The sequence below is a fragment of the Dipteris shenzhenensis genome, chromosome 16 (genome assembly GCF_047967505.1).
Source record: "Dipteris shenzhenensis isolate YYH24624 ecotype China chromosome 16, Dip_SZ_1.0, whole genome shotgun sequence".
In the NCBI taxonomy this organism is placed as follows: Eukaryota; Viridiplantae; Streptophyta; class Polypodiopsida; order Gleicheniales; family Dipteridaceae; genus Dipteris; species Dipteris shenzhenensis.
The window spans coordinates 49,936,255-49,961,615 of NC_141611.1; the positions used below are offsets into that span (position 1 = coordinate 49,936,255).

General features: G+C 49.5%; 1 protein-coding gene across 1 annotated transcript in view; it reads left to right on the forward strand.

Moving 5' to 3' along the window:
• The window catches only part of LOC147893076 (phospholipid--sterol O-acyltransferase-like), a 265,119-nt gene extending 240,179 nt beyond the window's left edge, over positions 1 to 24,940 (forward strand). The window contains exons 14-15 of the mRNA XM_087386979.1: positions 24,434 to 24,518; positions 24,597 to 24,940. Of these exons, the coding sequence (XP_087243105.1) occupies positions 24,434 to 24,518; positions 24,597 to 24,678 (167 nt within the window). The 3' untranslated portion in view covers positions 24,679 to 24,940. The remainder of the gene's footprint in view (positions 1 to 24,433; positions 24,519 to 24,596) is intronic.
• Positions 24,941 to 25,361: the final 421 nt, after the last annotated feature.

Genomic DNA, 25,361 nt, shown 5'->3' on the forward strand with positions numbered 1-25,361 from the left:
TTGATTTCAGCAACAAATTAACACCTCCACGCATTTTGTGTTTTCTGCGATGTCTATCCATTTCATTGGCTTGTTTAAGGTCCAAAGTCTTCAAACATAACACGTAAGGTTCTATTTCAGGTCAACTAAAAGGTTGACTGATCTTTTTCTAGTCTTGGGGATTAGCTTTTTTTTTTTGGTTGCAAAAAGGGACTTCTATTAAGTAAGAAAAAAACTCGCTAGAGCAAGCTTTGTGCGGAAATACAACATGCTAAGCATGCAATAAAAACACCTCAGAAGAATGAGGTAGAAAGAAACCAAGGCTGAGGCTGAAAACGCCAACTCAACCCTATAGAAGTCTCAGCAAGGAAGGGAGAGTCTCTCCAATCCCTGAGAAAAGTAACTCTCTTGGAGGAGCCTGCTCGAGAGGATCCCTGCATGGTCGCCCATGTGGCCATCAAAGTGTGTACCGTATCTGTCCAAGTACCTGCCAAGGTCTAAGAAGGGTGAACCTGAGAACCCTCCACAGTACCTCCAACAAAATATCGTCTATGGATCTAGACAGCCTGCCTCCCGAAGAAACATCAAAGACTAGGGCATCCTCATGTGTGTTACGTAAAGCAATCACCTACAAGGGAATGCCCAATCTAGAAAATGCCCCCATCGAGGTGGAACAAGTAATAGGCATGTCATTTGTGTCCACCCAATTTAAGGGCAAGGCTGCATCAATCTGTTGAACTCTCCCTGCACTCCCTCTGAGATTATGAACCATCTGGGTCTGTCGGTCTGCAGGAAGCCTCCTGAAGGCTTTCCATGCTCCCACAGTAGATGCACGGCCCCTCTCCCATCTGGGCCACTGCATGTAAAGAGAAGCTCCAAGTGGTCTGCCATGCTCATCCAAGATACTGTCGTTCCACATGATAGGCTGCCTTTCAATCTCTTCACGGGTGGACGGGGGAATCATGCGAAGAGTACTCCTGAAGCTGGCCCATGCTTTCAAGATAGCAACCATAAGAGGGGAAGAAGAGATCTAAGGTGGGCTGTGGTGAAAACCCATCTGATACTGTGTATCCAATCATCTCCTGAAGTGGGCGTGCGAGACTGTATGCATCTGATAAAAAAATCCTTCCAAGGCTCTTGCCCTGGCATAAGTCCTCTCACAACGACCTTGCGGAGTAAGGCTCTGCACTGTAGATCCGGGTCGATGATATTCAAACCCCCTTCTCTTGTAGGGAGAATCAAGGTCTCCCAAGCCACCCTAGCTGTAACATCAGTTGTGCCATCTAGACCACTCCATAAAAAGTTTCGTACGGGCCTCTTGAGCTGAGTGATACAATCCCTAGAGTGGCACCAACAAGAGCATACAAACCATGCTGTGGCTAGAAGAACCTGGTTAACTACCACCACTCTAGATGCCAAGTCAAGTTTGGCTAAGCTCCAGAAAAGGATCTTTCTTCTGATGCTCTCCAACACCCGGAGCAAACTGTTGTGAAGGAGAGATGCCCACCCTAACTTGGCAGCCCAAATACTTGACGGAGATACCCCTCTATACCCAATTGAAACCAATATCATTACCCCAAGCCGGGGTGTCATCATCGCAAATCCAAAAACCATTGGATTTATGCCAATTAATGTGTGCACCTGCAGCCGTGCAAAATAAATCCAAGGCTGTCTGGAAGGAAGTGAGTGTCCTAGGGGAGGCATCCAAAAAAACAGCCGTGTCATCTGCCAACTCACTATCCAGGAGTTCTTCGCGGCGTATAGGAAGCCTTAGCCCATAAATATCAGCTTGAGATCTAAGGTATATTTTTTGCCGAAAAAACAGTGCTGATTATATTACTTCGAAAAAACAAGATATATGGGGTCAGTTTTGCAGCTGACGGGGCTGCGTTCACAAATCGGACGCAGCCCTAAGTGGAAACAAAAAGCTCTCTCTCACGGAGGGATCAGGCGGGTGTGAATAAACAGCCAGAGAGGCGGTGAATAGCGCCACTGAAGGCCCTGAGAAGTATGCTCGAAGAAGAGGCCCTGCGTATCCCAATCTCGGAGGAAACATCTCCGCTTCTCCCGGCCAGCCCGGGAATCTCCCTGTATCTAGTCCCACTGGCCTCTGAGTGTGTGAATAATCTCGCTCCAAATGTCGGCCATGACCTGGGCAGTCAAAAGAGAGGTACCACCGAGGATCTGCGCGCAGCGCGCGGTCCAAATGTGCCATCCAACGATGCTGCTAATAATCTCCCAGACTGGCTGCCTCTCTTGAGATCCTGTGTCTGCCTCTGCCAAGTGCGGCGGGATGCCCTCAAGCGGCCCCCAAGTCCCCTGTGTGATAAGGAACATGGGGTCCTGTGGGCCTGCCTCGAACAACTGATGATAGCCAGGTGTGGTGCTGCACCAGCAGAACGCGCCCCAGGTGATCAAACCTAACTCCGGTGCTGCGCGAGTAAGGATCCCCAAGGTCCACCTCCACACTTCCTGGGCGCGAGTGCAGCTCCATAGGCAGTGTTTTGATGACTCCTCGTCCTCATGACAAATCTGACAAAGTCCATCCTGACCAATCTGCCGCAACCAGCTCCCCACTGGAAGACCCTTGTGGGCGAGTAGCCAAAGGAAGTAGGAAATCTTCCGCGGCCGCCAGCTCTCCCACAAGGCCTTCGAGAAGGCCTGCAAAAATAGCCTGGAGATACCCTGAGCATACCAACTGGGCCGTTGGGTGGGCGGGCGGCTCTGCATCCTCCCAAGAACTCTCCTACCCAATGTCGTGCTGTAAGCGAAGAAAGGGGTCGGCCCCTGGTCTGCCACAACCTCTGGCCATCTCCACTCACCTGGATCCCAATCAAGCTCTGACAGGGCCCGCCCCTCCCAAAGCCAGAGTCGCCATAACTGCAGCTGATCTTGCTCTATACTAGGATCGATCTGCCAAACCTTCCCCACGAGGCCTACGACCCGAACCCTCTGCCACGAGAGAAGGGGGTCGATGAGCACGCCCTCTCTCCTGAGTCGGCCGTCCCCCAAAACTGCGAAGGATACAGCGGTGTCGTCCATCCGGCCTGCAACCACCAGTGGGATGCCACGGGGGGTAAACTGTCCAAGCCAACGGTCATCACCAGGCATGAGGATCTGAATCTCGGGTGGAACCAACCAACCGGCAGGAATCGCTCTGTCTATCTCTGTGCGTCTCGCCTGAGCTCCACGGACACCTCCGGCTGCTGCTGCTAGAGCAACGGTCTCCAAGTGTCTGTAAGTGTCCCTCCAAACTCAAAGGGACCGGGCTGGCCCCCGCATCTAGCCGTCCCACAGGATATGTGACCTCTCCCCCAGTTGAAGGCCTAAGGTATCTCTGACCTGATCGTTCCAGATGAGCGGCTGGCGATCGATCTCCTCCTGACTGCTAGGAGGGGACTGGAGGAGACTGAGACGGAGTCGCCTCCAAACCGTGAGAAGGCTACGAATGAGGGGGGAGCGGGGGTGAGTAAGCGGTGCAGAGGTGAAGATCCACCGGAGGGACGGTAGCCACTCTCCACCTCGGCGCGGTACGCAAGAACTGATCCCCTGCTGAAGTAACATCTTCCATGTTTGCCCCCCCGGGGTCAAACCGCGGATAACTAACTTGCCCAGCAGGGCCTGACTCTGAAGCTCAGGATCAATGACCCCCAAGCCACCCTCAGCCTGCGGAAGAATGACTGTCTGCCAGGCGACCCTGGCCCTGGTATCTCTAAGACCATCCCCCCCAGACCATAGGAAATTTCGGACCATCCTCTTGAGCTGTGCCACGCTGGATCTCGAGAAGCACCAACAAGAGGCCACATACCAGGCCGTGGCCAGGAGAACCGACTACAAGAGCACGACCTGCAAGAGAGAGCCTAGCAGTGCTCCAGAAAGCCAGCTTCCGTCGAATGGAATCTAGCACCGGAAGAAACTGCTGAGCTGGCGTGATGTCCAGGCCGACCTGAAAGCCGAGATATCTAGCTGTCTGCCCCCGCGGGATCCATCTAAAACGCAAAAACCTCCCCCACTGTGAGCATGCCCCAGGGTTTGTGAGAAAACCAACTGATTTGTTCCAGTTGATTTTCGCACCGGCTGCCGAACAGAAGACCTCTAAGGCCAGCCTCACCCTCTCCAGCATCATCTCATCATCTTGAACATATAGCGCTGTGTCATCTGCATACTCCGAGTCCAGGAGCTCCGTGTCCTCCCTGATGGGAAGGCGAACACCCCAGATCCCGATCGACCTTGCCCGAAGGTAGTATGTCATCGCCTCGGCGAAGAAGTGAAACAGGTAAGGAGCGAGGGGGCAACCCTGACGCACTGATCTCTCCAATCGAAAACGCTCTCCCATCCTGCCATCGATGATGACCCTACTGGAAGCTGTCCTGTATAACGCCGAGATACCCTGGATCCATCCTACTGGGAATCCAAGTCTCTCCAAAGTACCCTCAGGAAAGACTAGTCCACTCGATCGTAGGCCTTCTCAAAGTCGAGAAGTAGGATGGCTAAGTGCGACCCGCTGTGCTGAGCCCACTCTGTCGCCTTGGAGAAGGTGAAGACATTATCCAGGATACTGCGATCCTAGACAAAGCCTGTCTGGGTGTCATGAATGAGGTCAGGAAGTAGTGGCCGAACTCTGGCACTGATCATCTTGGCAAGGATTTTGTAGGCAGTGGTGAGGAGAGTGATCGGGCGCCACTGACGGATCTCCTGTCGGTCTCCTCCCTTCGGGATGAGGCAAATCAATCCCAAAGAGAGGCTCTCTGGCATATGTCCGCTGCTGAAAATCCTCTGGAGGGCTGCTAGGAGGGGCTGATGGATCTGATCCCAGAAAGAGGTGAAGAAAGCGCGAGAGAGCCCATCCTCGCCAGGGCATTTCTGCCCATCGATGGCCATCAAGGCCTCCTGCATCTCGACAGTGGTGAACGGTGCCATCAACGTCGTCTGCATGCTGGGCTGAACAAGGGCTGGAATGTGCCTCCACACCTCCTCGTGGGAACGTCTAGTAGGGGGCGCAAGCTGCTCCTGCTGGAAAAGAGTCCTGTAGAAGTCGGTAGCCAACCCCAAGACCTCTTCCGGATCAGTAACGATGTGCCCCTCCGCTGTCCTAAGACTCTAGAGCTGGTCACCTGCTGCCCTCTGGCCATGCGTCCTGAAGAACTCTTTGCTCATCCGGTCGCCCTTCCGAGCCCAGTAGGAGAGGGAGGCGTGATAAGAAAACTTTGAGCAACGCTGGAGAGTCTCCTCAAGAAGGGCTCTGGCTCGAAGGGCCTGGATCCGAAGCTCCTCCGAACCCGGAGCTGCCTGCTGGGGGAGTCGCTGAATGGAGGCGAGGTCCCTACGAAGAGCTCTCTCTCTGCCCCACCACTCCTGTCGAACCTGAAGGGCTGGGAGCTGGCAAATTTGGCTGGACTCCTGCAGAGCCTGCGCCACCGACTCTACCAGATCCACGCACTCGCCCTAATCTCTGTCCCGAAGGCTACCGATACTACTGCGCACCTCCTCCCTAGAGAAGATGGAATCAGGAATCCTGCACGAACGGGGAGGAAGGGACTGAGCTGCCGAGTCTAGTGATAAGAGCACTAGCGCGTGGTCGGAGAGTGTCGTCCCTGGCACTACACCCACCTGACCACCTCTGCTGATGGCCCAATCACTGACATAAAATCTGTCCAATCTCTCCATGAGTCTACCTCCTTCCCTGCGGAAGCCCTACGAGAAGTCCAAGCTTTCGTGCCATCGGCGGAAGGACGGGTCTCTCCAGCTGTCCCTACCTCCTATCGCGAAGATAAAGGAGTCCCAAGCGGACTGCTCTGCCTGAGCTATACCTGTAAACTCTGGTCCTCCAAAGTCTCCAGATTGTTGAAGTCACCTCCAACAATCCACGAATCCATGTCTGGGAGAATCTCTGTGAGTGTCCTCCAGAAGGTGGCTCTGCATCGGAGGTCTGTGGGTGCATAGATGTTGAGGATTCCTATTTTGGAGCCCTCCAACTCTAGGCCAACCCAAAGTGCACGGCCTGGGATCAACGTACCATGGCCAAAAACTCCCTGGGCAAACGACTCGCAAACGGAAGTGCAGACACCGCCACTCCTCCCCTGTGCACCGATCGAGGGCTCCTAATAAGTGTGAGAGCGTCCAGGGAATCTTCCCGCAGCTACGGGAATGAGCCACTGAAAGCGTATGCTCCTGGAGCAGGAGTATATCCAAGCGACCAATCACTGCTGGCTGAAGTTCCTGTCTCAAGATGAGCTTCCTAGGACCACGGGTGCCAGAAGAATGAAACCCGTTCTCGTTCCAGGAGACAAGGTGTAAGCTCATGATGAGGACTAGTAGGCTGCGAACAACTGTCTGCTCGCGGCTGAGGTCGATGAAGAGGCTGAAATTTCGGAATGAAGGCGCTGACGCTTTTGTGAGGGTTTGGAGGGGGAGGCGGGGTCATCCTGCCCATTCTTTAAAACTTTTAGCAAAGGCGTGAGGCCTTTGGTGCCATGGACAAACGCTTTCTCGAGCCAACTCGAGATCTTTGAGGTAGTCATCCCGTAGAAGGCGCGAAGTTTCTGAGGAGTCCAGGCTCTAACATCCTGGGGGAGGGGCTAGGACAGAGGGGGCTTGAGGATCACAATCAATCTGAAACGCTTGGCGGCGCAACGCCACCGCAGGCGCACATCACCCTCGGACCACTGAGTCTCGAGAAGCTGTCCACCCAACGGGCCTATCCAGGAGCAAATCTGAGCGTGCGTCTGCTCTCTGAGAGCCTCCTAGACCGAGTCGTCTGTCCAAATCTCGGTGCCGTCGCTGAGAAAGGTGAAAGCAAAGCTGGGGCCATCCCTCGGGGCCAAGGCTGCGATCTTCCCATCCGCCCCTTAACGGAGCAGGAAGATACTGATGTCGAGGCAAGCTGGAAAGGTCCCGAGGTCGGCCACATCCAAGTAATCCCAGGGACCGGACCTGTAGAAGTCGCGAGGAAGCTCTCTCTCCTAGAGCTGAGGCCCGCCAGAGTCTGCAACTGAGGGGGCCGGGCTAGCACACAAGGAAGACTGCTCCAGGGGTGGTGCAGTCTCGGGGTGCCCTGCCTGGGGTGGGGAAGGGGAAGGTGGCTGAGGGGTAGGCAACTCAGACTCCACGGAAGCGACTAGCGGGGGGGGCGGAGGAGGGGGAGTGGGGGCTGCACGCGGCTGAGGAACCACCGGTGCAGCTGACACTGCGGAAGAGCTGAGAGGGGCGGGGGAGAAGGGATGGGGCTGGGGCTGGGGTTGGGACTGGGGCTGAAGAGGAAGAGGAGGGGGCTGAAGAGGAAGAGACGGGGGCCGATGCTGCGGGTCGGGAAAAGGGCGCTGCGGCTGGGGTAGGGGCTGGGGCTGAGTGGAAGGGAGCTGGGGATCGGAAGAGAGGGGGACCTGAGGCTGCGGAGGGCGGGCTACAGACAAAGAAGAAGCTCTCCCAGGGCCCTGGGGTGGCTGCCTGTTAGGTCTCTGAGGTGCTGCTGCAGGTGGGGTAACCTCTGCCTCCTTGCCTCTGTCAGAAGTCTTCTTATTCTTTCCTCTTTTCCTTCTGACCTCGGTCCAGCCGCCAGCCGCCTCTGGACCGGACTCCGGCTGCCTCTGCTCTTCCTGACGTGGCTGCCCGGAGGGAGGGGGAGGGGGAGGGGGAGGGGGCTAGGGGGGGGCGGGGGGGGCCGGGAGGAGCTGGAGAAGCGTGGACAAGCAGCAGCCAGGTGCCCAAAGCCGTGACACCTCAGGCATTGGCCTGGCTGTCCTGTGACTACCATGCTCTGAGTAATACTGCCAGCATCTGTCACGATCTCAATCACTGCACAGAGGGACGCAGGGTCTGCCACAGCCACACGAACTCTGGGAGCTCCTGCTGCAGCAACCGCGTCGACGAAAGTGTCATGCATCACCCAGCCAAAGTGGGAACCCAGGTTCCTGACTATCGGCCGCAACTCAGCAGCAAGGCCTGGAAAAACTAGCGTCATTGGGTGGTGAGGTATGCGGAAACGAGCATCAAAGTCCGCTGCGCTGAATCCTCGGTACCAAGGGACTATCATGATGATCTTTCCATCCACAGATGTGGGGGAACCAGCAATCAGGTTGCTCGTAGCTTTTACAGTGGAGAGTTTAAGCTAGAAGATGCCCCTTCCCATAAGGGCCACCTCCTCGATGTGGCTGTCCTCTAGCATAAGAGTGGATTGAAGCCAATCCCTGATGGCTGGTGTGGAGGGAGAGTGTCCAATGACTCTGCCATAGACTGAAGTGAGGGCAAAGTCATTGGCAACCTGTTGTACCCGAGACGACTGTTGCTCTGTCAAGATCACACGGTAGGCATCTGGAGAGGGAGGGTCCGGCTGGGCCTCCGGTTCTGGGCAGGGAGCCGCCATACCGCCAAGACGAACTGCGAGACCTCCGATGAGGAAGAGGCTGCCACCAAAAAGGGGGGGGGAGATAGACGAGGGATGGAGCCTGGGTGTGACGGAGGAGGATAAGGCGAGGCGGAGGAAGAGGAGGCGATGGCGGGGTGAGGCAAGGCGGCGGGTATAGGGCGGGGGGGCAAGGCGAGGGCGTGGCGAGGCAAGGGCGGAGGGCGGAGGTCAAAGGCGAGGGCGGAAGGCGGAGGGCGGAGGGCGGAGGGCGAAGGCGAGGGCGGAGGGCGGAGGTCGAAGGCGAGGGAGAAGGGTGGCGGCGGAGGCGAGGGCGGAGGGCGGAGGCGAGGTGTGGTGGTGAGGGGCGAGGGGCGAGGTGAGGGCAGAGAGGCGAGGCGAGGGGCGAGAGGCGAGGGCGGAGAGGCGAGGGGCGAGGGGCGAGAGGCGAGGGGCGAGGCGAGGGGCGAGAGGCGAGGGGCGAGGCGAGGGGCGAGAGGCGAGGGGCGAGGAGAGGGCGGAGAGGCGAGGGGCGAGGGGCGAGAGGCGAGGCGAGGGCGGAGGGCGGAGGCGAGGTGTGGTGGCGAGGGGCGAGGGGCGAGGCGAGGGCGTGGTGGCGGAGGCAAGGCGAGGGGCGAGGGGCGCGAGGCGAGGGCGTAGGTGAGGCAGAGGAAGGTAGGGAGATAGAGGCTACGGAAGGAGGGAGGAGGGCTCGCAGGAGCTCATCGCAATCTGAGATCTAAGGTATATACTCATAGCTTCCGCCACAAATAGAAAAAGAAAAGGGGCAAGAGGACATCCCTGGCGGACTAATCTAGAGATTTGAAACGTGTCCCCTCTTACCTCCCCAATAAGCACGTGGCTATGGGCTGATCTGTATAGAGAGGATACTCCTCTAATCCATGCATCTGAAAAACCAAAGCGAGATAGAGTACTCTCTAAAAAATCCCAATCTACTCTGTCGTAAGCTTTCTCAAAGTCCAAGAGTAGAATGGCCAACCTCTGGCGGCTCTACATGGCCCATTCTGAGGCCTCCCAAAATGAGAAAATATTATTGAAAATACTTCTGCCATGCACAAACCCTGTCTGCGTGTCACGAATCAAATCTGGTCGTAAGCTTTCTCAAAGTCCAAGAGTAGAATGACCAACCTCTGGCGGCTCTACATGGCCCATTCTGAGGCCTCCCAAAATGAGAAAATATTATTGAAAATACTTCTGCCATGCAGAAACCCTATCTGCGTGTCATGAATCAAATCTGGAAGAAAAACCTATAGCCGCAGACTGTTGGCTTTCGCCAGAATCTTGTAAAAAGTGCCCAATAGAGTGATGGGTCTCCATTGTGACACTAGATTCTTATTACCCCCCTTCGGGATGAGATAAATGAGACCATCTGTAAGTGAGTTAGGCATCTCACCAGAATCCCACACGCCCTGCAGGGCTGATGTAATGTGATCACCACAATCTACTCCCAAAAAGTAATAAAAAAAGAAGGGGTAAGTCCATCCCAACCTGGGCACTTGCCCTTGTGAAGGGCAAGTAATGCGGTCCTGAATTCTTTCCTGAATTCTTCATTGGTGAAATGTGCATCAAGAGAAACAAACATCTCATCCTTCACCAATACTGGGATACACTGCCAAATAACCTCTCTGCATCATCTATGGCCTGTGCGCCTGGATTTGCAATAAGAAGGGATGCAAAAAAATCTGAAGCTACACGCATGACGGCATCATGATCTGATTGTAACACCCCGTCTGAGTCAACAAGCTGCGAGACACTATCGCTACTATGTCTGAGCCCATGAGTAGAGAAAAAGTGTTTGTTGACCCTGCCACCCATCTGAATCCAAAAGGATTCCCATGCATGAAAGGCATACTCTGCTCTCTGATCCAAAAATGTTTGTATATGAGCCCTTGCTGCAGCAAGGCGCTCGTGAATCCAAGCATCTGTGGGCCTCTTCTGCTCTTCCCTCTGAAGGGACGCTAACTGCTGGCGTATACCAATCTCACGTCTCCTGGAATCAGCTACTGTATGATAATAGTCACTAATTCCGGATAAGGCTGCGGCTACCTAAGATGGGCGGGCAACTCCACCCTGTATGTGAGAAACCTAAATCTGTAAAATATTCTCTGTGAGGCTCTCCTCTGCATAAAAAGCATCTGGAATCCTGACACTGGCAGAGCGTCCTCTCCGATGAGGCTCAAGAATCTGCAACACCACTGTCAAGTGCCCAATCGTCTACAAAAATCTGTCAATACGTGCATGGATGGGCATGTGTACTCTCCTGTTCGACCAAGAGTACAGGAGTGACTGTGGCATAACAAGAAAGGCATCATCAAACCAAGTGTCCTTGCCCTCTCCCTTGTGTGGTGTGTACTGTGTGTTGGAGACTTGCAGGGTTGGACGTTTTTAAACCATACGTTAGATCTTTGTAGTCTTCTTCTCCATATGGCATCAAGTCTCACATTGTGAGCTCCAAAAATCCCGTTTGGGATGTGGAGACATTCATGAGACGTGTTTGTATCTTGATATTGTAGCATCAGATTGGAATATCATACTTCTCTTGGTGCAGCGTAACCTTCTTGAGCTCAGATCTCCATCATAGTATGTTTTGATATTCCTTTGTCTTCCACAACATTAATTTGGTATTGCTATGCTTGTTCCTTTTATTCCAAATCGATTTGGTTTTGTCAATTGGTATCAAAGCCACATGGATCTGATGAAGAAAGACACTACAAAGCTCAAGAAGTTCACCAGTTTGAATTTCCCGACCTGGTGGTTGAGTGTTTGTTTATATTTCATGGAAAAGAGCTTGTGGTCAATTGTTGCAGGCACTGAGAAGAAGCTAAGCAACAACCAGGGCTGTAAGAAGATTCACCAGTGTGAAGCCAAGAATGAGAGCACTCGGGAGCAAATACAATCATCACCTTGATCTTTCAAAGCCTTCCAATGAGAATTGGGAGGCATGGAAACTCTATTTGGCTCTGGGTTGAAAAATTGGAAGGTAATGCTCAAGCAAGAGTTTTTTGTCTTAAAGATGACAGAAGATATCAAGCTTGTGAGCACCTCAACAAACTTCGCTCCATCATCAAGTAGCTCGCGGACCTAGGAGTTTGAGTGGAGGAAGATGACTCAAAAGCTGTACTCTTGTCCAGTCTTTCACCTCCATATGATGATATAGTGAAAATACTTCGTGTTAGTAGTGATCGAAGCCTGAATGAAATGATCTCGACTTTGCTAGATGAAGAGATGACTTTCTTTCCCTTTTCATAATCAAGAGCCTACCTTTAAGTAAAAGTTGTGGATTCAAGTGCAACTATTGCAGAAAGCTTGGACATAAGGAAGACTTTTGCTATAGGAAGAAGAAGGATGTTGAGAAGGAAGATGACCCAAAGACGAAGGAGCCAAGTATGTTGCAAAGGAGTTTGCAACACGTACATGCAATTAGTGATGAATGGGATTTTTGACAAAGCTCTATCGATTTCCTATTGGTTTTTTGTTTTGATTTGTAGTAGTTTATGATATGCACTGGTTGCAACCCTTTTGTTAGTCGATTCATCATTTTTGTTGTAGTTCCTATTTAATGTCTCTTCTCCTTGTGTTTGTGAGAGAGACATTGATTTTGGGAGCTGCACACGTGATTTTTTTCTTCCCAGAGCTCCTCCCCGTCTTGCCCTCTCTCCCCCTCACCCCTCAGTCCCCCCCCCCCGCCCCCCCGCCCTCCCTTCTTGCCCCCCCACCTCCCCCCTGCTCCTCGCCCCCTCTTAACCCCCCCCGGCCCCCTTCCCCCCCCTTCTTCCTCCCGTGGCCCTTCTTCCATCCCCGGCTGCCTCCTCAGCCCCCTCTTGCCTCCATTCTCAGCCTCCTCCCTTCTTTCTCAGTCTTCTCTGCCCTCCTTTCAATCTCCTTCTACCTCTTCTCTTCCTCTCCTGCCTCTCCCGCCGTGTCCTTTCAGGCCCCTTCCTCCTCTTTTCCTTTTCCCCCTCTCCTTCCTTCCTTTCAACCTCTAGAGACGGATAGAGCTTCTCTTTTTCAGTTTGAGCTGGCCTCCCACCTTCGATTGGCGAATGACACATTTAGTCAATCCTAAACTGCTTCTACCAGCCGCAAGAACCAAAGACGAGTTGCTACAGCTTCAAAAGGATGTCGAATTGGAGTCTTCCACCACACTCTTCGCTCGCATCTATGGTTCCCACGCTTCCAAACTTCAAGCTAGAGATTGGATGCTTGCAAGCTTGCCCTCTGACTTATGTCACGCCTTAAAAATGTTCATTTATTGGGATGAGGGCTCTTCTAGGTGGTCTTTGATTCTCCAGAGGATGTGAGCAGGATGTGAGCATTGCGCTCAAAGCCACCAACCCTTTACACTTGGGTTCTAGGAGGATCTTTTTGGGACCTTTCACGCTAGGTTTTGGCCCAGTCGATGAGGATAGCCAAGTCTTCTCACTCTTCATCGGGCTTCCTGGGCTTCCTCAGGTTTATCATCGGCTCCTCGCCATGATTCCATCTAGGTGTTACAGGGCGTCCCATTGATATACTTTTTATTCAGGAACACAAGCTAGATGTTGCAAAGTCAGGTTAATTGATTTTGGATCATACATTTTGATGACTAGCTCTGGGCACTAGGGATGGGACTTGCATTTGAGTTTCAGATACTCTCCTCGTGGTGGTTGGACATGGTATCATCATTCCCTCCAGAGCTCAATTGGTCATTCTATTGATTGGGGATTGTTAAGGTTAGCTTCCTCAACCTTTATGCCCCTGATAATCAAAGGGACCTTGTCTTTCTCTGGAAGGAACTTCTCTTGTGGGTCCACATTGCAGATTCATGGGTCCTTGGAGGTGACTTCAACATGGCGGAGTTGCCTTCAGACAACAAGAAGGGGGGCAGAGAAGGCGGTATTCATTCCTTGGAGAGAGTAGCTTGAGATGCCTTTCCTTTTCAATTCAGTGGCGGAGATGCTTGGTTGGATCATGCTCATGGTCGAACAGGAGACCTCATATGCCCATTCATGCATGCATTGAAAGATTTTACGTTGATGATTGGGCATTGGATAGAGGTGGCTTGATTTGTATTTCTCCCGAGTTTCTACCTCAGTCAGTGGTGTTGATGGTTTCTGAGCCTCATTGGAGAGGTCACTCTACCAGTCTTAGGATTCCAGATGTCTTATATGCCGGGGAGAACCGCATTGAGACAATTTTGCAAATTTGGGTTTCTCATATGCTGGACAGTGTGCCGTGCCCTCCACATCTATGATATTATTGACTTCTATCATTCGATCGCTAGTACCAAAAGGCAGGCGATTCTCAGACAGGAGTTTAGTCTTCCTCAACAATTGGCAGTCCTTCAGAGGGAAGAGCAGAAACGGCCTACAGATGCTTGGATTCAGGAGCGCCTTGCTACAAAACAAGGGCTCTTCCACAGACATTGCTAGATCTGAGAGCAGAGTATGTCTTTCATGCACATGAATCTTTTTGGACTCAGATGGGTGGTAGAGTCAATAGTCAATAAGCATTTCTTCTTTGCTCATGGCTTGAGACATAGTAGAGAAGTGTCACTTAGCTTATTGATGAGACGGGATGTTGCAGACTAATCCATATGCCATCGTGCGTATAGCTACTGATTTTTGTGCCTCCTTTCTTGTAGCAGGTCCTAACACAACAGTCAGAGATGATACCTATGTTTAGATTTGGCAGCATATTCCATTTTTAGTGAAAAAAGATATGAGGATCTTGTTAGATGCGCCTTTCACCAATATGGAATTCAGGACTTCCCTTCTTGCTCTTCATAAGGGCAAGTGCCCGGGTTCGGATGGGCTTTCCCTGGCCTTCTTTAATGTCAGGTGGGATGAGATTGGGGATCACATCACCTCAGCCCTGCAGGGTGTTTGGGACTTTGGTACTATGCCTGGCTCACTTACAGAGGGTCTCATCCATATCATTCCAAAGGGGGTTGCAGAAATTTGGTGTCACAATGGAGACCTATCACTCTATTGGGCACCCTATATAAAATGCTGGCCAAAGCAATTAGTTTACGATTGCATTACTTTCTTCCGGATCTCATCCATGACACATAGACAGGCTTTGTGCATGGGAGGAGCATTTTTTATAATATTTGCTCTTTTTGGGAGGCTTGGGATTGGGCTATGCATAACAGCCAGAAATTAACCATTCTATACTTGGATTTTGAAAAAGCTTATGACATGCTAGATAGGGATTTCCTAGAGGACACCCTTCATTGTTTTGGATTAACACATGCATGGATTAGAGGGGTCTCCTCGTTGTATAGATCAGCCCACATCCAGGTGCTTACCAGAGGAATCAAGGGAGAGCATAGTAGTCGAGGAGTTTCGAAATGGCAAGTTTTGAAACGGTTTCACAGTTTCGGAAACATTTCAAGGACATCCCTGAACGTCTATAAAACTGTTTCGTGCAATATAGGGTATTTAAATATATGCATATTTTTTCACAAAAATTAAAATATTTCTAGATATTACCACTAGAACTCCAATACTTTAAACAACTCATGAAACATAGTGCACATACATTGATATGTCACTTAGAACTTGAAACTTGAAACATATTACTAATTTTGAATTCAAAAAATTAAGAACACATCCCTGAAGACTCGAGAGTCAATGCTAATATTTGAGAATTAAAAAAGCTACATGAATGATCATTCATGTCATATGACAAGAGGTTCAATTTCAAAAGCTGAAATGGTCCCCGACCCTCTGCTCTTGGCCTTGGGATCCTGGAGGTTGTGGTTATATGGAGATGCACCTATCAGGTGCTTGCAGTGGGACCCAGGAGAGTGGGAGTGGATAGATCATGGGCACCGAGAGAGGGGGATTCCCTTCTTTCGTTTCACGGTTGGTAATGCCAGGAGATTTCAGCTGAATAGTAGGGGTTGGATTCCCTCCAGAGCCCCCTATTGGGAAAGCTTCTTCATCACCACAGATTAAAGAAAAAGTGATATATTCCATTCAAAACGAATCATACAACAGGTGGGAGAGAAAGTACTCTATCCCTAGCCTCAACAATGTGGCAAAAAAGCCATGGTGATGGTCTAAAATGCCATGACATCCCAAAAGGGGTCAAATGAAAAAATAATGAGCAGTCCCATGTCCTCATGAAGGATAAAAGTCTCCCACGAGCTGCCAAAGAGGTGCCTGTACACCGCTCCCACTGACTCCTGAGAGTGAAGATAATCTCCGCCCAAATGGAAGCGAGAGTGTCAGCCTCCGTGCATAAATGGCCCCCAAGGACAAAAGAACATCGCGAATACCATATCCGCCATAGGGTAATGCTGGAAATCACCTCCCAGGCTGACCCTGCAGGTGAAGTAGGCATGGAATCCTGAGCTGGTACAGGTACCAAAAGTAAATCCTGCAGCTCCATGATGCTGACATCTGTGGGACCCCGTCTCTGGCAATGCTGCATGAAGAAACCGTGGTCTCCTAGCTCTGACTCAAAGAGAGCAAAGGCTCCAGATCCTCTCCCCCAAAGGGCAGCGTCCCATGTCATTAGAAAGGACTTGGATGTAACATATGAGAACAACCTGAAGATACCTGTCCATACCACTCTAGAGCTTCATCACCGCAGATTTGCGTAGAAATTTCTGGAGGAGGCTCTGGAAATCCCTCAGAAATAGAAAGATCACTCTTTTCTTTTGGCTTTATATTCATGGAGGGATTGCAGTGAACCTGTGGAGATCACGATTTGGGGCTGATCCCACTTGTCTTCGATGTCATTCTGCACAGGAGTCAGTGTGACATTGCCTTTGGGACTGCAGTGAGCAGGCGAGGACTGTTTGGAAAGGGGTTGCTTGAATACTCAGCATTTTTCATACTTCCCCTTTCTTCATGACTTGGGGCTCGGTCGCATGGTTATCCCTTACCGGGCCCCATGTGTTTTATGAGGGTGAGTCTTCTTCTTGGGCACTCTCGGTCCGCTGGCAGGTGATAGAGCCCTGCTCTCTTCAGGATGTACCACTTACTCCCTTCAAAGCTTCTCATGCTTCAGGGGACACCTCTTGGGACATTTTGGCTAGCATTTCCTCTTGGCACATTTGGAGAGCCAGATGTACTGAGGCCTTGGATGGCACCCAGATACACCCATCACAGGTGTTCACGGGTATTTGGACTGACACGGTTCACACTTTGATAGCCATATGGGCTAGCATGCAGGGCCCTTCACGGGCAGCCTCTTCTAGAAGGACTATATTTCTTCGAGTTTGGAGGGGTCTCCCCTTTTCTCAGAGGTTTCTACCAGATTGAGATGGCACTATCATCCTCAATCCTTTCTTTTTGGCTCTTGAGCTTTTCGTGCATTGCATGATGTATCCCGTATGTAGCTTGCTCTAACGGTTTTTCTTTAATACTTAATAGAAGTCTCTTTTTGCAAAAAAAAAAAACCTGAAATGGTACTAAGAGGTACTCCGATGCCGTTGAAACGATGTGGAGAGGATTTTTTTAATATAAATCGTACGATTTTAACGATTTTGGGGTTTTTTGGGTGCTCTGACATGTGAGTTTAGGTTTGAAAACGTTTCGTACATTTTGAGGCTACCTGAAACACGTTTTGGGCCAACTATGGCCCGGAAGAGAAAGAAAGAAAGTTTATTAAAGTCTTCGGAAGACCGATGGGTCTATGAGACTGTGAGAATCCTGATACAAACAAACTGTGAGGGTGGAGCTACTAAACGAGCCTCCACACCAATGCAGAATGCAAAAAGCTAGTGCTAAGTACTACATAGTCATGTCAGAGTGATCGGCTACACATCAATATTATCATCATCACCATCATCATCAGGTCATCCAAGTGGATGAGACAGCGGAAGCATGAAGTCGGTAGACTGCTGTCGGTTGCTCGTGGGCATGGTCCTTCTCATGGTCATAGCTATGCGCCTAATAAGGGCTACAATGACCCCTGTCGGTTGAGCCCCGACTCTAAACAGAGAGGGGATATCCCCAAGTGTAATCTGTGCGTCAACCCTCTGTCTGAGCTGTCGTGTCGCCGGCTATGGATCCCAATCATGTTGGGGCCTCGTAGTATGGGGGTCCACATGCTTTGGCTGGAAGAACTCTGTGATGGAGCTCTAAGAAGGGTCTACCAAGGAGGAGGTCTGCTCTTGTCTCTGTGATTGAAGTAGACGCTCACGGTGCCTGACTGCCTCATGGATGAAAGCCGCCAAGCATCTCTGGTCTAGATAGGAGAGAAATCAGGACAACACCCTAGAACTATCTCTGAAGAGGCAGTAGAAGCGTCCTCGGATCTCATGGTAAACTGGGCACCTTGAAAACGAAATGCTCCTGAGACTCAACCCCCTATATATCACATAATGGGCATATGTGCCTCTCCCGAGGTAGACCCTCTGCCCTGCCACTCTCAATGTGTAGGCTATGTGAAGAGACCCGAAACTGCCCAATAGAGATCCTAAGTGAGTGGGGTAAGTGGATCTGCGTATATTTGGTGGGCGAATGAAACCCTCCTCTGTGATATGTAAACAATGATCCTTGTAGAAGCTAAGCTTCATTGGAAGCTTGCTCGGTCCGGAATGTGTGTAGTTGTAAAAGATCCTCGTGGATGACCTGGCTGACCTCGTGTGAAAGCAGAGGAGAGAACGGCACGTCAATGCTATACTGGAAGGGAGTCTATCCATGTGGAGCCCCAGTCGCTCAAACCATCTCTCTATGTGTGCATACCGGCATCTCTCATAACCTGCTACTACTGATAGTGCCATAGAAGAGGAAAATGCTAGCCATGGTAATCTGATGCGTCCAGAAGTGCAATCCCCATACCTGTTGACCCAGTATAGGTAGGTGATAACTTGAAATACTGCATCAAATTGTATTGGGGATGACCCAAACTCAGCTTGAATGATTTGATGGGGGACGGATGCCTTACTGGCGGATCATCCGCGATAGCATGAGAACCTATAGCCACTCCACACGAGCCCACTCTATAGGTGATCATATCACTTCAGCCTTGCAGGGCATTGGGGACTCGGGTGAGATGCCTGACTCACTCACCGAGGGACTTATACACCTTATCCCGAAAGGTGGCATCAAGAATTTTGTATGCCATTGGAGACCCATCACTCTTTTGGGCACTCTATACAAAATTCTTGCCAAGGCGATCAGCATCCCTTCTTCCAGACCTCGTCCATGATACTCAGACAGGCTTTGTGCATGGCAGGAATATTTGATAACATCTTTTCCTTTTGGGAAGCCTCAGAGTGGGCTATGCAGAGAGAGCAGGCAGAGGCTGGCAATTCTACTCTTGGACTTTGAAAAAGCCTATGACAGAGTAGATTGGGGTTTTCTTGAGGGTATTCTTCTACGATTCGGATTTTCAAATGCATGGATTAGAGTAGTGGCCTCCCTTTATAGATCAGCCCACAGCCAGGTTTTGATTGGAGGTTTCAGATTTCCAGATCAGTCCGTCAGGGATGCCCCTTAGTCCCCTTCGTTTTTCTTTTTGTGGCTGAAGCTACGAGTATCTTTCTTAGATCTCAGGCTGGTTTATATGGGCTGAGATTGCCCTTGAGACAGGAGCAGGAGCTCTGGACTATGAGTTGGCTGATGACACTGCCATTTTTACTGAGGCCTCCTCGCAGTCACGGGATGCTTTCCAGACAGCCTTGGATATCTTTTGCTCAGTTGCAGGAGCACACATTAACTGGCATAAATCCTTTGGCTTTTGGATCAGCGATGAGGATACTCCAGGTTGGGGAGTTGACATTGGCTTCTCCTGGATTCAGTTCCTATCAGATATTTGGGATGCCAGGTAGGGTTGGGTATCTCTCCAGCACAGCAGTTTACCCCAGTACTGGAGAGTATAAGGAAAAGGCGTCTCTTCTGGAGCTCAGCCAAACTTGACCTTGCATCTAGAGTTGTGGTAGTGAACCAGGTTCTCTTGGCCACCGCCTGGTTTGTGTGTTCATGCTGGTGCCGGTCTAGAGAGTGCATCACTCAGCTCATTAGACCAATCAGAAATTTTTTATGAAGTTGACTCGATGGCACGGCAGATGTTGCAGGGAGGGTGGCCTGGGAGACCATTATTCTCCCTACATGTGAAAGGGGCCTTAATATCATTGACCTGGACCTGCAATGCAGGGCATTGCTTTGTAAAGTGGTGGTGAGTGGTCTCATGCTTGGGCAGGAACCTTGGAAGGACTTATTTTTTGGACGCATTCAGGCTTGCACATCTACCTTGGGAGATGATTGGGTGGACAGCCCTCGCTGGATTTTTACTTCCGCCCCTCTCAAATCTCCTGCATCTCCTCTCATGGCTGCCATCCTGAAAGCTTGGGGCAGCTTCAGGATTACACTTCGTAGGGTTCCGCCCTCTACCCTCGAAGAGATTGATAGGCAGCCGGTGATTTGGAATGACAGTATTCTTGATGAGCATGGCAGACCACTGGGCTCTTCGCATTACATGCAGTGGTCTAGATGGGAGAGAGGCCCCGCCTTCACAGTAGGCACTTTGAAAGCATTTATCAGGCTACCTGAGGATTAGAGACTACAATCCATGAGCCACCTCAGAGGGGTAGCATGCAGGATTTAGCAGATAGATGCAGCCATCCTGGTGGACTGGACAGTTGATATGCCTATTACTTTTGCCACTTGGATGGGAGATTTCTCGAGGACATCAGTTCCTCTTCAGGTGATCGCTCTTCGAGGTGTTGGGGAGGATACACTTGTCTTTGACGTTGGGGATGGGGGTATACTTTCTAGATCCATGGATAATATTCTTCTAAAGGTTGCCTTTCAGCCTGTCAGGATTGCTGGCTTTGTGGATTATGGAGCGGGCTTGCAGTGGTATTTAGACCCCGATCCTCTGCTCTTTGCCTTGGGATCTTGGAGATTGTGGTTATATGGAGGTGCACCTATCAGGTGCTTACAGTGGGACCCAGGAGAGTGGGAGTGGATAGATCATGGGCACTGAGAGAGGGGGATTCCCTTCTTTCATTTCACGGTTGGTAATGCCAGGAGATTTCAGTTGAGCAGTAGGGGTTGGATTCCCTCCAGAGTCCCCCATTAGGACAGCTTCTTCATCATCGCAGATTTGTGTAGAAACTTCTGGAGGAGGCTCTGGAAATCCCTCAGAATTAGAAAGATCACTCTTCTCTTTTGGCTTTCTATTCATGGAGGGATTGCAGTGAACCTGGGGAGATCACGATTTGGGGCTGACCCTACTTGCCCTCGTTGTCATTCTGCAAAGGAGTCAGTGAGACATTGCCTTTGGGACTGCAGTCAGGCGAGGACTGTTTGGAAAGGGGTTGCCCGGATACTCAGCATTTTTCATACCTCCCCTTTCTTCATGACTTGGGGCTCAGTCGCCTGGTTATCCCTTATTGGGCCCCAGATGTTTTACGAGGGTGAGCCTTCTTCTTGGGCACTCTCGGTCCACAGGCAGGTGATAGAGACCTGCTCTCTTCAGGATGTACCATTTACTCCCTTCAGAGCTTCTCATGCTTCAGTGGACACTTCCTGGGAGATTCTGGCTAGCATTTCCTCTTGGCACATCTGGAGAGCCAGATGTACAGAGGCCCTGGATGGCACCCAGATACACCCTTCACAGGTGTTCACGGGTATTTGCACTAACACGGTTCATACTTTGATAGCCATTTGGGCTAGCATGCAGGGCCCTTCACGGACAGCCTCTTCTAGGAGGACTGTATTCCTACGAGTTTGGAGGGGTTCTCCCTTTTTCTCGAAGGGTTCTACAGGATTGAGATGGCACTATCAGCGCCAATCGTTTCTTTTTTGCTTTTGAGCTTTTCATGCATTACATGGTGTATCCCGTATGGAGCTTGCTCTAACGGTTTTCTTTAATACTTAATAGAAGTATCTTTTTGCAAAAAATAAAAATAAAAAAATCCTCTGCTTATAATGCAATGCATAGGGGCTAGGTGTCGATGCCAAGGTTGCAACATAAGAGTAAGACGGCTTTCTAATCGTTGTAGTGGCAAAAGTCTTCATCTTCGGGAATTCCATAATGGCCTTTTCAGATATTGATCGGCCCTTTTGCTAAAGCTAAGCCTCCAAGCTGAGCCAAGGGATCAGCTCAGTTTGGGGTGACCTAAAAGCCTTGCTCTGTTGTGCTGTATGGACAGGGCAGGTATAGGAGAGAGGGCTGACAATATTACGAGAGAGGCACAGCTGACAATACGTACGTGAGCAAGAGAAATACAATGTATGAACGGGCACGGGGGTACGGCGTACATAAGGGAGTGGGGGTACGGCGTACGGACAACTGAGCGGGAGGTACAAACGGGAGAGAGAGAGAGAGAGAGAGAGAGAGAGAGAGAGAGAGAGAGATTTCCTCTCTTCTCCTCTCTTTCCTTCTCTTTCCCTCTCTTCTCTTATATTATTTCCTCTCTTTCTGTCCTTTCCCCTCCCTCTTTTCCCCTCTCTTTTCCCTCTTTCTCCCCTCTCTTTTCCTCTTCCATCCTCTCTTTTCCTTCACTCCTCTCTTTCCCCTTTCTCTTATTTTCACATCCTCTCTTTCTATCTTGTTTCCTCTCTTTTCTCTCTTTTTCCTCCCTCTTTTCCCCTCTCTTTTCCTCTTCCATCCTCTCTTTTCCCCTCTCTTTTCTTCTCTCCTGGGAATAGATGTGCCAGCAAATCATAGATGGAATGATTGTGTCCACAGAAGGATTGATGCCGGGTGGGGAAAATATTATCATTTTGAAAATGATTGCAGAAATAGTGACACTAAGAGATGGAGCATCAGACGGATTTTATTTGATGCTTATGTGGTGCAAACAGTCCTATATGCAGTAGAAGTATGGGGAGTTACCATCTCAGCATCAAAATGGAATGATATTGAAAAAATACAGAAATCATTTCTAAGACGGCATCTGGGAGTTAAAATTACTACACCATACTCAATCATGCTTATTGAGACTGGTACAAGGCCCATTGAACTGAGAGCACTACGAAGGGTTTTCAAATACATAAAGAAGGTCAAGTCCATGGGGTCGCAGAGATTACCAATGAAAGCATGGGCAAGTAAAAGGCCTCAAAAGACAAACAAAAGCAAGACGCTATCATTTGGTTGGTGGCAAGACATTTAGAGATGGTTCCAAAGATGGAGAGTAACATCCTACCTGGAGATGTCATCCGGGGAAATGGATGAGAAGGCATTTCATAAAGCTTTGTTGGGAATATTGCAGCAAAAATGGCAATCAGCTGAAAAAAGGGCTAAGTATGAGTACTATTGTACGCATGTCAATCCCATTTATTGGGACACCTACTCCAAGGAGGAAGAAAATGTACAAAAATACATAACTATGCCCATACCTGCAAATGCAAGGAGAAGCATTGCACTCATCCGCACCCGATCACACACTCTAGAGATAGAGAAAGGTGCTTGGGGAGATGCCTCAAGGGAACAAAGATTTTGCAAGCTGTGTGACCAAGAACAAGTAGAGACAGAAGCACATGTCCTCCTTACATGCACACGGTATGCCTGCATAAGGAGGGACTTTAACAATATTACAGAGGAACACGATGCCCTAGCAAGCTTGCTCTCACATAGCCATATAGCCACTCTGGGTAACTATATTGCCAAGGTTCTTAAATATCATGAATGTTGTATTACTCAATGTATTTCAAAATAATTGTTCTCCCCCCTTCCATAAAAGGAAGGAGACACTTGTATTGTGACTTTTATGGGTCCCATGGGTCGGTATTTCGGCCCCCAGAGGACGGTAATACATTCTTCTTCTTCTTCTTCTTCTCCCCTCTCTTATTTCCTCTCTTCTCCTCTCTTCTCTTATATCATCTCTTCTCCCCTCTTTTCTCCTCTCTTTTCTCCACTCTCTTTTCCTCTCTTTCCCTCTCTTCTCTTATTTCCTCTCTTATTTTCTCTCTTTTCCCTCCATCATGAGATATTGCTGCATTTTGTACTCCTCCATTATCTCTCGCTTGTAGAATTCATAATTTCTGTAGCATGTTCTAGATCTCTTTGGTTTCCCCTTCTTCCTCTGGGAAATTTACACCCATCTCTCCATTCACTCGACTCCCTCTCTATACCAACCTGAATTTTTTTGTGCCTCCATGGATTTGTACAGGAGTCTGCTTGCCTCCATATTCCCTTCCTTATGAAGGTATGTTATGTATTGGCACAGAGCTTTCCTTTCAAGTGGTATCATCCCTCTCTCTGCTAACATGACGGGGTAAGGGGTTTTGCACTTTGATCCCTAGTTCTTCTACGAAAAATCTTTTTTCTAATCTTTTCTAATATTCTTTGGAGAGTCCGGGTGCCAAGGCTGGGCATCCATAGAGGACTACTATCTGAACAAGCGTTGTCCAGGCTGGGCATCCATAGAGGACCACTGTTTGAACAAGTGTTGTATTAGGAACTCCCTCATTTCACAGTTCCATAGATGTGCTTTTGCGCATTTCTTTTGGAAACTATATAGGGATTTCAGACCCCCCATTACCCTTCTCTCCACAGATGCATTTCACTTGTAATTGTTCTTGATCTCAAGCCCCACATATTTATAGGTTGAGAGAGAGAGAGAGAGAGAGAGAGAGAGAGGATGGATGTAGGTTGGGAAAGGGATAAGCTGAGAGAGATTAGGATAGAGTGTCACATCGAAAACATACCAAAAATATTTATTAACGTTTGTTAAAGACCAAAAGGGCCTATGAGATCAAAATCTGAATACAGCCCCATGTAGGGGAATTGGAGTTGTCTGGTACCCCCCCCCCCCCGCGAAAAAAAACCAAAAAAAAAGGTGCAAATGAAATAAATTGTACAGATAGAGGGAGAGTGAGAGTGGTTTGGGTGCAAAAAGCTTACACGTACGAGAGTGAGATAGTTAAGGTAATTGTTGTAAAAGATCCTTTTCTGCACATACTTAGCGTTGTAATGTGCCAAGCATTTGTCTCAGGCTTCTATCACTACTTTTCATGATTTGCTCTTTCATGCTGCCTCTAAGTGTATGATATTTTTGATTTCTATGAAAGAGCTGCTGTGTCAAAACCACACATTAAACCTGGGTCCCGTATCCCCAGCTGCATTTCATTTTTGAATACGTGGTAACAATCAAACATATCTATAGGCATAGGCTCATACTCTCAGCACATTTTGTCTCAGTAAAGCGTGAACCAATTAGAGACGAAGATTGTTTCTGGGATTACTCAAAAGCTCGATGCGGCATGCCAGACCGTTGCGAGTATAGGTAAGGAAATTCCAACTTGACATGATCCATCTGAATGTGATTTGTTTTTCCTTTGTCTTAAGTTAATGATCCCTGCAGGTATGTGTTTGGTGATGTGCATCTGGGACAAAGTTGCCGTGTACGGGCTTCTTCTGAAAATCCTTTCCAACATTACCTCTGAATGTGGGATCCTGTGATTTTTTGTTTTATATGCCATACCACATCATTCTTTTGCCATCTCTGTCTTCAAATGGGTTCAGGAGGTATAGGTGGCAATTCCATTCTTTTAGAGAGAAATCAATCACAACTACTATCCATTTTTGGCAGATATTATCTCTGTCCTGAATTGTTACTTTAAAATACATTGTGTTCTTGTGAAGCCATCTTCTAGGCATACAAGCATATGCACCCCTTACAGACATGCATGACCCCCCCCCCCCCCCCCCCCCCCCCGCCCCCAACCAAAAAAAAACACCCCCCAAAAAAAAAGTCAGTGGGTGATGAAGTAAAATACAGGGACTATGTTACGCAAGCAGCAAATCTATGCAAATCATAACATTTTTTCCCTCGGTCTTACTTCGTGAATGTTTGGAATTGCAACTTTTTGTCGTATTTTAAAATGCATGCAAGATTACCACTGCATGTGAAGGAGATAATGCGTATAACTTCCTGACTTTGGGAGTATCTTGTTGAGGCCATTGTCCTGGTATAACTAGTTCAAGGTTTCATAATGGTTTCACACAGTGGTTCTCAAATATGGCCAGTAGCAAGCTGATCTATCTCAGCTTTATCCCACCAAAAATATCAGTCAGTGATTCTTACAACAGTGGCATATGTGATGCTAAAGAATAGGGAAGCTGGCAA